A 16,064-nucleotide genomic window follows, 5' to 3' on the forward strand; every position below is an offset into this window, starting at 1 on the left:
AGTTTTTAAATATATAAAATCTTAGGGAGTAGGTTGGTAGACAGCAACTGCCCAAGAAGGTACTACTGTCCTGCCAGGTGAGTGTGAAATGGAAATCTTTGATTTTTTTTTTTACATGATGGTAAGATAAACCATACCACAGGCGAGGTATGGTTTGTTTGCAATTACGATTTCGTGAGTCATGATGGTAGGATTGCTGGTTTCTTTTCTCTCATAAATATGCATTATAACAGGTATATCTTGCTACTTCTACTTACACTTAAGTCACGCTACACATGCATGTACACACACTCGTCTGAGTTTTCTTCTCTTGTCTTAATAGTCCTTGTTCTTTATTTCCTTTTATCTCCATGGGGAAGTGGAAAAGAATTCTTCCTCTGTAAGGCATGAATGTCATAAGAGGTACCTAAAATACTGGGAGCAGATGGCTAGTAACCCCCTTTTCCTGTATAAATTATTAAATTTTTCTTTCAACAAATCGGCCATATCCCACCGAGGCAGGGTGACCCAAAAAGAAAAAAAGTTTTTTTTTTAAATTTAGTAATATATACAGGAGAAGAGGTTACTAGTCTCTTGCTCCCAGCATTTTAGTCGCCTCTTATGACACGCATGGCATACGGAGGAAAAACTCTGTTCCACCTCCCCATGGAGATAAGCAGAAATAAACAAGAACTATGAAGAAAATAAAAGAAAACCCAGAGGGGTTTGTATATATATGCTTGTACATGCATGTGTAGTGTGACCTAAGTATAAGTAGCAAGACATACCTGAAACCTTGCATGTTTATGAGATATAAAGACACCAGCAATCCTACCATCATGTAAAACAATTGCAGGTTTCCGTTTTACACTCATTTGGCAGAACGGTAATACCTCCCTGGGCAGTTGCTGTCTACCAACCTACTACCTAGAAATTATTAAATGTAAAAGGAAAATACTTTTTTTTTTTGTAGGTCACCCTCCCTCTGTGGGATACAGCCAGTGTGTGGAAAAAAAAAAAAAAGAGATGTATTTAAAATATAAAAATTTAAGATATTCAGGTGTAAATACAAGGATAATGATATAAATGTGCACCATATTTATAAAATTATAATACAAAAATTATATACATACATTACTGTATTAATATAAGGCCACTGATGCTCAAGTATGTCGTACATTATTCAGTATTAGGATTGCAGTTAGTTCTCTTATAAAGCTCTTCTATAGTGTGATTTTTTCAGTTGCTATTCAAGTTTGGATGTATTTTTTTAATTGTATTCACAAAAAAAATTACAGTATATAGAGCAGCTTTATAAGAGAGCTAACTGTATTACATGTCTTAATAATCTGTTTTTTAAACCTGTCATTGTTTCTTGATTGGGTTAAGGGACTCTTAATACAAGGTACTGGACCTATCCTCTTCTCTCCCTGGATATTATAATCACGGGGGAGCACTAAACCCATAGGATTATACAACACACGTGGGGGGAGGGGAATGGAAGGTATTCAGGCCCAATTCATGGAACCAGAGCACAGATCCAATTCCCTAGATCAAGAGCCCCTCACCAGCATCCTTTCCTTGGATAGAATTTGATTGCTGTCCCTTTCCCAAGGCACCAAGACTCCTATGGGTTCAATGCTTGTTTCCCCTGAATGTAATAATAATGAAACTAAATACCATTTAATTGCAACTATTCATGTGTTTAGAGTGTCTTCAGGATAGTGGGTATTGGTGTAAAGGAGGGTGTGGGCAAAGAATAAGACTCCAAATCTCTGTCTCCAAGTTCTTTTTCTTCTGCTGCTTCATCTTCCTCACCCTCTTCAATATCATGCCACGTAGGTGAATGTATATCAGAGGAGAAGTCTAATGTGGGATTGGCATGGGGGTTTCTAGACACTACCAGCAACAAGTGGTCTCCTGCTGCAGCCATCAGAGGCACAGTAAGGCAGCAGTCGAAGTCATGTGTTCTGGTTTCATTTACCTGAGAAAAATAAAAATAAAATTATACACAGAAATAATTTATTTGTTACTTACTATATTAACAATAAGCATTCAGCTAGCACTGGTTGTACAGTGCTGCTGCTCAAGGCTACGGAGGTAGTATAACATATTTGTTGCATTCCTACCAAATTCATGACTATAATATTCAAGGGGAAATGCTAAACCTATAGAAGTCACACAGTGCCTGGGGAAACAGGATGTAATCATGTTCAATCCAAGAGAATACAGAGATAATGCTTTGTATCAATAACCCCTCACTGGCAGCCATATCTGTGACTGATGAGGGGGGGACAACTTGCATTTGTATAGAAAAAGGGAGCTTGATCTCAATAGTGTATAATTGAATATTTTGCTTATTTTTAAGTCGGGTTTAATATAAATGGCCCTTCAAGGGAAGGGGAGGTTACTTTAATGCCAGTGATGAAGAACTTTTGATACAAGGAACTGGAGATACCTTCTCCTTCCTTGGCTCAAGCCTCATTGCCTCTCATGCCTCGTGAGCTTTATTTTCCATCATATGTACGATACACCTTTGCATTATTAGAAGTAACTAATTTTATAAAGAACCTTGAAAAATGCTATCAGTGTATGTATCATACATAAACTTTACTGCTTTCCCTAGCCCTCTAGACTAGAGACTCAGTGAAACTAGTAAGAACATTCAATTTGTCAGTATTGCTGCCTATAAACACACTAAGCTCACATGCATAGATCGTAAAGTTGTACAGACAATTTGCATGTCTGGTGGACTGATGTGATATGGAGGGTGATGTGGTAAGCTTTGGCTGGTTAATTAGTGTATTAGCATTTTGTATGGTGACAAGCAGTGAAAGGCTGTAGAATGTGATGGCATGATGTGTATTATTATTATAATCAAAAAAGAAGCGCTAAGCCACAAGGACTATACAGGGCATGATGTGTAGAGCCTGCTTCCACCATATGTTGCTACACTTTACAACCCTTCAAAACATGACATAACAGTACAACTGTCCACATGTCACCATAGTCTCCTACATGTGAGTTATTTGTGTATTGTGCCTCTTTATTCTTTATAAACACCATCCTAGAAAACACCTCAAATTTGCTATTTTAAACCAAAGAAGGTCAGAGATCTGCTTTTCCCATCTTGTACTGTGTAAGGCAAGACTTATTTTTTTTTTTTATACTGCGTACACTCACAGCCCATTTGAGGGAGCTGAAATCAAAATGTCCTAGGTAGTAGGTTGGTAAACAGCAACCGCCCAGGGAGGTACTACCGTCCTGCCAAGTGAGTGTACAACGAAAGCCTGTAATTGTTTTACATGATGGTAGGATTGCTGGTGTCTTTTGTCTGTCTCATAAACATGCAAGATTTCAGGTACATCTTGCTACTACTACTTGCACTTAGGTCACACTACACATACATGTACAAGCATATATATACACACACCCCTCTGGGCTTTCTTCTATTTTCTTTCTAGTTCTTGTTTATTTCCTCTTACCTCCATGGAGAAGTGGAACAGAATTCTTCCTCCGTAAGCCATGCGTGTTGTAAGAGGCGACTAAAATGCCGGAAGCAAGGGGCTAGTAACCCCTTCTCCTGTATATATTACTAAATGTAAAAGGAGAAACTTTCCTTTTTCCTTTTGGGCCACCCCGCCTCGTTGGGATACGGCCGGTGTGTTGAGAGAGAAATCAAAATGTAGATTATGTGAGACAGTGAAAGAGTTAAATGGCAGAACAAGAGGCCATAATCATAGGTCAAGGAAGAAGAGCTGCTAAAAGAATACTAAAAAGATTTTTTCTGCACTGATAGAATAACTGAAGGGTTTAAATGCTACTTCAACAACTCACAATGTTATACAGTGGCAAGCCTTATGATATTAATCCATTCCCGAGAGCTCATCGTAAGCCAAAATTATCGTAAGGCGAATTAATTTTTCCCATAAGAAATAATGGAAATCAAATTAATCCATGCAAGACACCCCAAAGTATGAAAAAAAAATTTTACATGAAATATTAATTTTAATACACAAACTGAAGAAGACATGCACAATTACTACTCTGCTAAGAAGAGAATACATGACACTTACCTTTATTGAAGATCTGATGGGATGGGAGGAGGGGAGAGTGTGTAAGTTATTTAGAAGGGAATCCCCTTCCATTAAGACTTGAGGTAGCAAGTCCTTTTTCGGTGTTACCTCCCTTCTTTTAATGCCACTAGGACCAGCTTGAGATTCACTGGACCTCTGTCGCACAACAAATCTGTCCGTAGAGGTCTTTACCTCCCGTTCCTTTAAGATTTGCCTAAAATGGGCCACAACATTGTCATTGTAATAGTCACCAGCACAGCTTGCAATAGCTGTGTTAGGGTGCTTTTCATCCATAAAGGTTTGCAGTTCAACCCACTTTGCGCACATTTCCTTAATCTTTGAAGTAGGCACAATGGATTCGACAACTGGCATAGGCTTCTCAGGGTTAGCCCCAAACCCTTCAAAATCTTTCTTAATTTCCATACTAATTCTCACCCTTTTTACCACAGGGTTGGCACTAGAAGCTTTCTTGGGGCCCATGGTGACTTATTTTGCAGTTACAAGCACAAAAAACACTGGGATAAGGTGAAATGTACCGAATGTATGCGTGGATGCGACCGCACTGGCTGGCTTGTAAACACTGGTGCTGAGGCCACACGTGGGATGCGTCCCGGATGAATCGCGTGAGGCGAGGCAAAATTTTTGCGTTCAAATGTATCGTATGGCGGATTTAACGTAACGCGATGCCATCGTAGGGTGGGGGTCCCCTGTATATTTAATTTCAATATTCATTATTGAAACTATTGTAATTAGAGTAAAACTACTGTCTGCTATAAACAAAGATGATGAATAACTTAAACTATGATCAATTTCTTTAGTATTAAGTAGTATGTAAGCCATTAAATTAAGTCTGCCCATAATGCCCAGGCATGATAGTGGCTCTCTTTGCACTGTACCCCATTACTGTAATTTCATAATCTCAATGTAACCTTGCAAAGAAATAAACTTTGTTTGATTGGAAACTTTAAAAATCTTTATGACAGACTGGGTGCTGAAGATGGAATACAGCAAGCTTTAGCTTTGCTGTTGTAGCTACAAATAATCATATATTTAGTCACCTCATAGAAGGCGACTAAAATGCCAGGAGCAATGGGCTAGTAACCCCTTCTGTATAAACTACTAAAAACGAGAAAAAGAAAAACTACATAAAACTGGGATGTTTGAATGTGCATGGATGTAGTGCGGATTGCAAGAAAGAAATGATTGCTAATGTTATGAATAAAAAAAAGTTGGGTGTCCTTGCTGTAAGCAAAACAGAGCTGAAGGGGGTAGGGGAGTTTCAGTGGGGAGAAATAAATGGGATTAAGTCAGGAGTATCTGAGAGAGTTAGAGTTAAGGAAGGGGTAGCAATAATGGTGAAGGATCAGTTATGGAAAGAGAAGAGGGAATATAAATGTATAAATTCAAGGATTATGTGGATTAAAATAAAGAGTCGGATGTGAAAAGTGGGTTATAGTAGGTATGTATGCACCTGGAGAAAAAAGGAGTGCAGAGGAGAGAGAGAGAAATTGGGAGATCTTAAGCAAGCGTGTAGGAACTTTTGAACTAAGTGAGTAATTGTGGTAGGGGACCTAAATGCTAGAGTAGGAGAAATATTTAGAGAGGGTGTGGTAGGTAAGTTTGGGGTGCCAGGTGTAAATGATAATGGGAAGCCTCTGACTGAACTTTGTATAGAAAGGGGTTTGGTTATAGGTAATAAATATTTTAAGAAAAAGAGGATAAATGAGCATACAAGATATGATATAGGGCATAATGACAATAGTTTGTTGGACTTATTGGTAAAGAATAAAGATTTTATTTCTTTGCAAAGGTTACAACATGTATTTACAATTCTGATTTGTCAGGTACAAAGAAAGCCACTATCATGCCATGATAGGGCACACTAATCCTAGCACATAATAACTACTTAAGTCTAGACAAGATAAGAGTGGTTAACTTTTTAATAAATCTTTATTTTATCTTAGCACTAATGCAAGGTAGTCAAGGTGGAGGTTTGTAAATACAGTGGACCCTCGCCTAACGAACGCATTGCATAACGTTAAATCCGCCTAGCGATACATTTTAACGCAAAAATTTTGCCTCGGCTAGCGCTAAAAAACTCGCTCAATGCAATTCATTCGAGACGCGTCCACGTTCGGCCTGAGCCCGCCTCGCTTGTTCCGTGGGTGCCAGTGTTTACAAGCCAGCCACCGCGGTCGCTTCCAAGCATACAATCAGAACATTTCATATTATCACAGCCTTTTTAGTGATTGCACCTGCAAAATAAGTCACCATGGGCCCCAAGAAACCTTCTAGTGCCAACCCTACAGCAAAAAGAGTGAGAATTACTATGGATATATAGAAAGAGATCATTGATAAGTATGAAAGTGGAGTGCGTGTCTCCGAGCTGGCCAGGTTGTACACAAAACTCCAATCAACCATCACTATTATTGTGGCCAAGAAAATGGCAATCAAGGAAGCTGTTGCTGCTGGCGGCTTTATGTCGCCGTTGCCATTGCCCATCACCTCCCGCCCTCACCCACCCGAGGACTACACACGCCCACGCAGCCTAGCGCATTCCACGGAAGGGACACGGAGACACGCCGGTCCGAGCTCGGTTCGGGAGGCAGCCGCAGCAGCAGCAGCAGCAGCAGCAGGAGCAGTAGAAGCTGTTGTGACACACACCTCTGACTGGCTGACTGACTAACTGACTGAAGACTGCCTGATGTTCCTTCGCCTCGCCCAGTCCTGCGCCCGAGCCCAGGCCAACTTCCTGCACAGGCCCGACTGGCCCGACCCTCAGAGCCAGTCGGGCCAGTCGGGCCTGTGCAGGAAGCGGGCCTGGGCTCGGGCGCAGGACTGGGCGAGGCGAAGGAACATCAGGCAGTCTTCAGTCAGTCAGTCAGTTAGTCAGTCAGCCAGTCAGAGGTGTGTGTCACAACAGCTTCTGCTGCTCCTGCTGCTGCTGCTGCTGCTGCGGCTGCCTCCCGAACCGAGCTCGGACCGGCGTGTCTCCGTGTCCCTTCCGTGGAATGCGCTAGGCTGCGTGGGCGTGTGTAGTCCTCGGGTGGGTGAGGGCGGGAGGTGATGGGCAAGGAAGCTGTTCTTGCCAAAGGTGCAACTTTGTTTTCGAAACAGAGATCGCAAGTGATAGAAGATGTTGAGAGACTGTTATTGGTGTGGATAAATGAAAAACAGATAGCAGGAGATAGCATCTATCAAGCGATCATATGTGAAAAGGCTAGGAAGTTGCATGACGATTTAATTAGAAAAATGCCTGCAACTAGTGATGATGTGAGTGAATTTAAGGCCAGCAAAGGTTGGTTTGAAAGATTTAAGAATCGTAGTGGCATACATAGTGTGATAAGGCATGAGAAAGCGGCTGAAAAATATGTGCAGGAATTCAAGGAGTACATAGTGAAGGACTGAAACAGGCCTGTTTTGGAAGAAAATGCCAAGCAGGACCTACATTACTCAGGAGGAAAAGGCACTATGAAAGACAGGCTTACTCTGTTGATGTGTGCCAATGCTAGTGGTGATTGCAAAGTGAAGCCTTTATTGGTGCATCACTCTGAAACTCCCAGAGTGTTCAGGAAAAACAATGTCCTCAAGGCTAATTTGTGTGAGCTGTGGAGGGCAAACAGTAAGGCATGGGTCACTAGGGACTTTTTCTATGACTGGTTACACCATGCATTTGCCCCCACTGTGAAAAATTACCTAATTGAAAAGAAATTAGACCTTAAGTGCCTCCTGGTATTAGACAATGCTCCTGGTCATCCTTCAGACATGGCAGAGCAACTTTCTGCAGAAATGAGCTTCATTAAGGTCAAGTTTTTGCCTCCTAATACCACTCCTCTCCTGCAGCCCATAGACCAGAAGGTCATTTCCAACTTCAAGAAACTGTACACAAAAGCTATGTTTGAAAGGTGCTTTTTAGTGACCTCAGAAACTCAATTGACTCTAAGAGCGTTTTGGAGAGATCACTTTAGCATCCTCAATTGTGTAAACATTATAGGTAAGGCTTGGGAGGAAGTGACTAAGAAGACCTTGAACTCTGCTTGGAAGAAACTGTGGCCAGAATGTGTAGACAAAAGGGATTTTGAAGGGTTTGAGGCTAACCCTGGGAATCCTATGCCAGTTGAGGAACCCATTGTGGCATTGGGGAAGTCCTTGGGGTTGGAGGTTAGTGGGGAGGATGTGGAAGAGTTGGTGGAGGAGGACAATGAAGAACTAACCACTGATGAGCTGCTAGATCATCTTCAACAGCAAGAGGCCACACCTGAGGAAACTGCTTCGGAGGAGGGGATATAGAAATTGAGAAAGTTGCCTACTTCAAAGATTAAGGAAATGTGTGCAATGTGGCTTAAAGTGCAAACCTTTTTTGATGAAAATCACCCTCACACAGCTACTGCAAGCCGTGCTGGTGACTATTACACTGACAATGTTGTGAAACACTTTAGGAATGTCATAAAGGAACGGGAGGTACACGCCTCTATGGACAGATATGTTGTGCGACGGAGGTCCAGTGACTCTCAAGCTGGTCCTAGTGGCATTAAAAGAAGAAGGGAAGTAACCCCGGAAAAGGACTGCCACCTCAAGTCCTAATGGAAGGGGATTCCCCTTCTAAACATTAACACCATCCACAGTCTCCCCTCCTCCCATCCCATCAATCATCACCAGATCTTCAATAAAGGTAAGTGTCATGTAACTGTGCATGTCTTCTTCAGTTCGTGTGTATTAAAATTAATATTTCATGTGGTAAAAATTTTTTTTTGTTCATACTTTGGGGTGTCAGGAATGGATTAATTTGATTTCCATTATTTCTTATGGGGAAAATTAATTCGCCTAACAATAATTTCGCCTAACGTTAAGCTCTTGTTAGGTAAGACACATATGCAACAGTTAGGTATCTTTATTGTGAAACGTTTCGCCTACACAGTAGGCTTCTTCAGTCAAGTACAGAAAAGTTGATAGAAGCAGAAGATACTTGAAGACGATGTAATCAGTCCATCACCCTTAAAGTTTTGAGGTGGTCAGTCCCTCAGTCTGGAGAAGAGCATTGTTCCATAGTATGAAACAATATGGAGAAGAAGTGACAGGATGGAGCTTTTTATAGCCCCAAGAGGTGAGACGTAGGCCACTAGGAGAGGTAAGAACTCAGATGTTGAGAAGGCAGGTCCCTCTCAAATCCAGCCTCTCTCACTGGTGGAAGTTGTCGAAGTTGATTGCAGGTCTGTACCAAGATACCCTTGTGTTGCAGTGTCTGACAGATTGAACATTAAAATGGTATAAAATACCGACAGGTTGTTAGGTAAGACACATATGCAACAGTTAGGTATCTTTATTGTGAAACGTTTCGCCTACACAGTAGGCTTCTTCAGTCAAGTACAGAAAAGTTGATAGAAGCAGAAGATACTTGAAGACGATGTAATCAGTCCATCACCCTTAAAGTTTTGAGGTGGTCAGTCCCTCAGTCTGGAGAAGAGCATTGTTCCATAGTATGAAACAATATGGAGAAGAAGTGACAGGATGGAGCTTTTTATAGCCCCAAGAGGTGAGACGTAGGCCACTAGGAGAGGTAAGAACTCAGATGTTGAGAAGGCAGGTCCCTCTCAAATCCAGCCTCTCTCACTGGTGGAAGTTGTCGAAGTTGATTGCAGGTCTGTACCAAGATACCCTTGTGTTGCAGTGTCTGACAGATTGAACATTAAAATGGTATAAAATACCGACAGGTTGTTAGGTAAGACACATATGCAACAGTTAGGTATCTTTATTGTGAAACGTTTCGCCTACACAGTAGGCTTCTTCAGTCAAGTACAGAAAAGTTGATAGAAGCAGAAGATACTTGAAGACGATGTAATCAGTCCATCACCCTTAAAGTTTTGAGGTGGTCAGTCCCTCAGTCTGGAGAAGAGCATTGTTCCATAGTATGAAACAATATGGAGAAGAAGTGACAGGATGGAGCTTTTTATAGCCCCAAGAGGTGAGACGTAGGCCACTAGGAGAGGTAAGAACTCAGATGTTGAGAAGGCAGGTCCCTCTCAAATCCAGCCTCTCTCACTGGTGGAAGTTGTCGAAGTTGATTGCAGGTCTGTACCAAGATACCCTTGTGTTGCAGTGTCTGACAGATTGAACATTAAAATGGTATAAAATACCGACAGGTTGTTAGGTAAGACACATATGCAACAGTTAGGTATCTTTATTGTGAAACGTTTCGCCTACACAGTAGGCTTCTTCAGTCAAGTACAGAAAAGTTGATAGAAGCAGAAGATACTTGAAGACGATGTAATCAGTCCATCACCCTTAAAGTTTTGAGGTGGTCAGTCCCTCAGTCTGGAGAAGAGCATTGTTCCATAGTATGAAACAATATGGAGAAGAAGTGACAGGATGGAGCTTTTTATAGCCCCAAGAGGTGAGACGTAGGCCACTAGGAGAGGTAAGAACTCAGATGTTGAGAAGGCAGGTCCCTCTCAAATCCAGCCTCTCTCACTGGTGGAAGTTGTCGAAGTTGATTGCAGGTCTGTACCAAGATACCCTTGTGTTGCAGTGTCTGACAGATTGAACATTAAAATGGTATAAAATACCGACAGGTTGTTAGGTAAGACACATATGCAACAGTTAGGTATCTTTATTGTGAAACGTTTCGCCTACACAGTAGGCTTCTTCAGTCAAGTACAGAAAAGTTGATAGAAGCAGAAGATACTTGAAGACGATGTAATCAGTCCATCACCCTTCAAGTATCTTCTGCTTCTGGAGAAGAAGTGACAGGATGGAGCTTCTGCTTCTATCAACTTTTCTGTACTTGACTGAAGAAGCCTACTGTGTAGGCGAAACGTTTCACAATAAAGATACCTAACTGTTGCATATGTGTCTTACCTAACAACCTGTCGGTATTTTATACCATTTTAATGTTCAATCTGTCAGACACTGCAACACAAGGGTATCTTGGTACAGACCTGCAATCAACTTCGACAACTTCCACCAGTGAGAGAGGCTGGATTTGAGAGGGACCTGCCTTCTCAACATCTGAGTTCTTACCTCTCCTAGTGGCCTACGTCTCACCTCTTGGGGCTATAAAAAGCTCCATCCTGTCACTTCTTCTCCATATTGTTTCATACTATGGAACAATGCTCTTCTCCAGACTGAGGGACTGACCACCTCAAAACTTTAAGGGTGATGGACTGATTACATCGTCTTCAAGTATCTTCTGCTTCTATCAACTTTTCTGTACTTGACTGAAGAAGCCTACTGTGTAGGCGAAACGTTTCACAATAAAGATACCTAACTGTTGCATATGTGTCTTACCTAACAACCTGTCGGTATTTTATACCATTTTAATGTTCAATCTGTCAGACACTGCAACACAAGGGTATCTTGGTACAGACCTGCAATCAACTTCGACAACTTCCACCAGTGAGAGAGGCTGGATTTGAGAGGGACCTGCCTTCTCAACATCTGAGTTCTTACCTCTCCTAGTGGCCTACGTCTCACCTCTTGGGGCTATAAAAAGCTCCATCCTGTCACTTCTTCTCCATATTGTTTCATACTATGGAACAATGCTCTTCTCCAGACTGAGGGACTGACCACCTCAAAACTTTAAGGGTGATGGACTGATTACATCGTCTTCAAGTATCTTCTGCTTCTATCAACTTTTCTGTACTTGACTGAAGAAGCCTACTGTGTAGGCGAAACGTTTCACAATAAAGATACCTAACTGTTGCATATGTGTCTTACCTAACAACCTGTCGGTATTTTATACCATTTTAATGTTCAATCTGTTAGATAAAAGGACTGTTGGGTAGACTTCAGGATGTACATGTTTACAGAGGGGCCACAGATATATCAGATCACTTTTTAATTGTAGCTACAATGAGAGTAAAAGGTAGATGGGATACAAGGAAAGTGGAAGCAGCGAGGAAGAGAGAGGTGAAGGATTATAACTAAAGGAGGAAGCAGTTAGGGTAAGATATAAACACTTATTGGAGGATAGATGGGTTAGTGAGAGTATAGGCAATGGGGTAGAAGATGTATGGAGTAAGTTTAAGAATGTAGTGTTAGAGCATTCAGCAGACGTTTGTGGTTACAGGAAAGTGGGTGCCGGAGGGAAGAAGAGTGACTGGTGGAATGATGTAAAGAGAGTAGTAGCAGAAAAAGGTAGCATATGAGAGGTTTTTACAAAGCAGAAGTGATGAAAGGAGGGAGGAGTATATGGAGAGTAAGAGTGGTGAAGCAGTGTAAAAAGAGAGCAAATGAGAGTGTGTGAGATATTACCAACAAATTTTGTTGAAAATAAAAAGTTTTGAAGAGAGATTAATAAGTTGAGAAAGCCTAGGGAATGACTGGATTTGATAGTTAAAAACTGGAGAAGAGAGTTATTAAAAGGAGAGTTAGAGGTATTGGGAAGATGGCAGGAATATTTTGAGGAGCTGTTAAATGTTGATGAAGATTGGGAAGCTGTGATTTTGTGTATAGGGCAAGGAGGAATAACATCTTGTAGGAGTGAGGAAGAACCAGCTGTGAGTGTGGGGGAAGTTTGTGAGGCAGTGGGTAGAATGAAAGGGGGTAAAGCAGCTGGGATTGATGGGATAAAAAATAGAAATGTTAAAAGCAGGTAGAGATATAGTTTTGGAGTGGTTAGTACTCTTATTTAATAAATGCAGGGAAGAGAGTAAGGTACATAGGGATTAGTAGAGAGCATGCATAGGCCCTTTGTATAAAGACAAAGGGGACAAAGGGAAATAAGTCTGTTGAGTATACTTGGTAAAGTGTATAGTTGAGTTATTATTAAAAGTAAGACAGAAAGCAGATGAACAAGGAAGCTTTAGGAAAGGTAGGAGGTGTGTAGACCAAGTGTTTACAATGAAACATAGGTGAAGAGTATTTAGATAAGGGTAAAGAGGTTTTTGTGGTATTTATGGATTTGGAAAAGGCATACGATAGGGTGGATAGGGGGGGGGGCAATGTGGCAGATGTTGCAAATGTATGTAATAGGAGGTAGGATATTGAAAGCAATGAAGAGTTTTTACAAGGATAGTGAGGCTCAGGTTAGAGTATGTAGGAGAGAGGGAGATTATTTTCCAGTAAAAGTAGGCCTTAGACAGGGATGTGTGATGTCACCATGGTTGTTCAATATATTTATAGATGGAGTTGTAAGAGAAGTGAATGCTTGGGTGTTGGCAAGAGGTGTGGGGTTAAAAGATAAAGAATCTAACACAAAGTGAGAGTTGTCACAGTTGCTCTTTGCTGATGACACTGTGCTTTTAGAAGATTCTGAAGAGAAGTTGCAGAGGTTGGTGGATGATTTGGTAGGGTATGTAAAAGAAGGAAATTAAGTGAATACAGCCTCTCCTCACTTAGTGACATACTCGTTTACTGATGACTTGGACTTACGATGGGCTCTCTGACCAGTATGCATACCTAAATAATGTATATTAGAGCTGATTTCCTCTTATCTGTTTATTACAGTATAGAGTACACTGCTGTATAAACATTTAAAAATATACTGTACCAGAAATTTTATAAATGGTGCAAAGGCGACATTAATCTTTTCACTGTCGAGACCCCTGGTCACAAACTTGCTCTCAGTGTCAAAAAATATTTAAAAAAAAAAAAAAAAAAATTCTTGCCAAAACCTTAAGAATATTTTTCTGAGGCTTTTAAAAAAAATTTTGCTACGAGTACTTACCAAGATACAGAGGCGTGAAGTTGACAAAGTGAACTGCTTAGGGCAACTGTCGCTCAATCAGTAATATTATTTTTACTTTTATTCTATTTTTTCTTTTATTTTTTCAAGTAACTTTTGTCGCCTGTGAGACCAATATAATGTGTAATGTATATATATATCCGCTCGTTGTATGCAACACTATAACCGCAAAAATATTATCAACATTACATTGTTTACAAAACCTGTTTACACAAACCAACAATAAAAAAAGTTGCTTATTACTATTGTTCTATAATATACACATATAGTCACTGGACACGTTCCTAGAACTGCTACATCTTGTGCAAGGTTGTGTGTGGGTGGTTGAAGGTAGCCTTTATTGTGGATGTACTGAGAGTGGCATGGCTGGTGTCACATGACACATTACACAACCACCACTACCGATTACCCATACCATCTTCCCCAACAAGCATGCTGTCTTCCCCACCACCCATGTGGAAATAAGTCACTTGTCTGGTATCCTGGGCATTTCTTTTGGTCACAGACTCCTCAAAACCATGAAATTCATCTTCACTGACACTTTCCATCTGTGTTAGAACTATCACTTGGGAAGAGAAGAGCCCCAATTTGCCGGGAGTGAGGTATTTCTTACCACAAAGCATGGTAAACAAGGCCTACTGAAATGGGACTCCCACAATGCACTGGCTCCCCAATTTTTTTTTTTTATATTGCTACACTGACCACACAGACCCATTCTCTCACATGTAGGTCTACCAGCTTTCTCCCACTAGATTTGAAGCCACTAGAATTTTGGTGTACTAATACATCACCAACACTGACTCGTAAGCCGTACCTATACGACACTGACAGTGAAAGGGTCAAAACAACATCAAAGATGGTTGACAGAAACCCACTACCATTATAGTATGCTCCTCACTTAGCGACAAATTCATTTACCAATGTGGTCGTAGGAACAGAACTCCATTATTAAGTGAGAGGAGGCTGTACAGAAAAAAGTAGGGTAATGAGGATAACAAAAAAATTAGGTAACGAAAGATTGGAGGGAGAGCGTATGGAGGAGGTGAACATTTTCAGATATTTGGGAGTGGACGTATTAACAGATGGGCCTACGAATGATGAGGTGAATCATAGAACTGACAAGGGGAAAAAAGTGAGGGGTGCACTGAGGAGTCTGTGGAGACAAAAATTATCCATGGAAGCAAAGAGGGGAATGTATGAGAGTATAGTTATACCAATGCTCTTATATGGGTGTGAAGCATGGGTGGTGAATGTTGGAACCAGGAGAAGGCTGGAGGCAGTGGAGATGTCATGTCTGACAGCAATGTGTGGCATGAATATAATGCAGAGAATCCATAGTTTGGAGATTAGAAGGAGGTGCAGGATTACCAAAATTATTATCCAGAGGGCTGAGGAGGGCTTCTTGAGGTGGTTGGGACATGCAGAGAGGATGGAATGAAATAGAATGACTTAGTGTATAAATCTGTAGTGGAGGGAAGGCAGGGTAGGGGTTGGCCTAGGAAAGGTTGGAGGGAGGAAGGTAAAGGAGGTTTTGTGTGCGTGGGGCTTGGACTTCTAGCAAGCATGCGTGAGCATGTTAGTAGCGAATGGAGACAAATGGTTTTTAAGACTTGAATCCATAGTTTGGAGATTAGAAGGAGGTGCAGGATTACCAAAATTATTATCCAGAGGGCTGAGGAGGGCTTCTTGAGGTGGTTGGGACATGCAGAGAGGATGGAATGAAATAGAATGACTTAGTGTATAAATCTGTAGTGGAGGGAAGGCAGGGTAGGGGTTGGCCTAGGAAAGGTTGGAGGGAGGAAGGTAAAGGAGGTTTTGTGTGCGTGGGGCTTGGACTTCTAGCAAGCATGCGTGAGCATGTTAGTAGCGAATGGAGACAAATGGTTTTTAAGACTTTGACATGCTGTTGGAGTGTGAACACAGCAACATTTATGAAAAGATTCAGGAAAACTGGCAGGCTGGACCTGAGTCCTGGAGATGGGAAGTACAATAACTGCACTCTGAAGGAGAGGTGTTAATGCTGCATTTTGTAACTGTTGTGTAAGCATGTCTCTGACAAGACAGTGATGGACTGAATGATGAAAGTTTTTCTTTTTTGGGCTACCCTGCCTTGGTGGGAAACAGCTGATGTGTTGATAAATAAAATAATAGTGGTGAGCTTGTGTTTGTTCATTTTAGCCTGTTCACAAACTACCATGGAAATACAGTAGGGCCCCACTTATACGGCAGGTTAGGTTCCAGGCTACCGCCGTAAAGCGGAAAATCCTTTTTTTCCCCTTATAAATGCATACATATACTAGATAACACGTTTACACTAAAATATATTA

The 16,064-nt window shown here is 41.2% G+C and overlaps 1 protein-coding gene across 1 annotated transcript in view; it reads right to left on the reverse strand.

The window, feature by feature from the left end:
* Positions 1-1,070: 1,070 nt before the first annotated feature.
* Positions 1,071-16,064, reverse strand: part of Grip (Glutamate receptor interacting protein) — a 113,962-nt gene continuing 98,968 nt past the window's right edge. Inside the window, exon 17 of the mRNA XM_070088483.1 lies at positions 1,071-1,963. Within this exon, the coding sequence (XP_069944584.1) occupies positions 1,685-1,963 (279 nt within the window). The 3' untranslated portion in view covers positions 1,071-1,684. The remainder of the gene's footprint in view (positions 1,964-16,064) is intronic.

Source organism: Cherax quadricarinatus, chromosome 24, assembly GCF_038502225.1.
Source record: "Cherax quadricarinatus isolate ZL_2023a chromosome 24, ASM3850222v1, whole genome shotgun sequence".
Taxonomy (NCBI): domain Eukaryota; kingdom Metazoa; phylum Arthropoda; class Malacostraca; order Decapoda; family Parastacidae; genus Cherax; species Cherax quadricarinatus.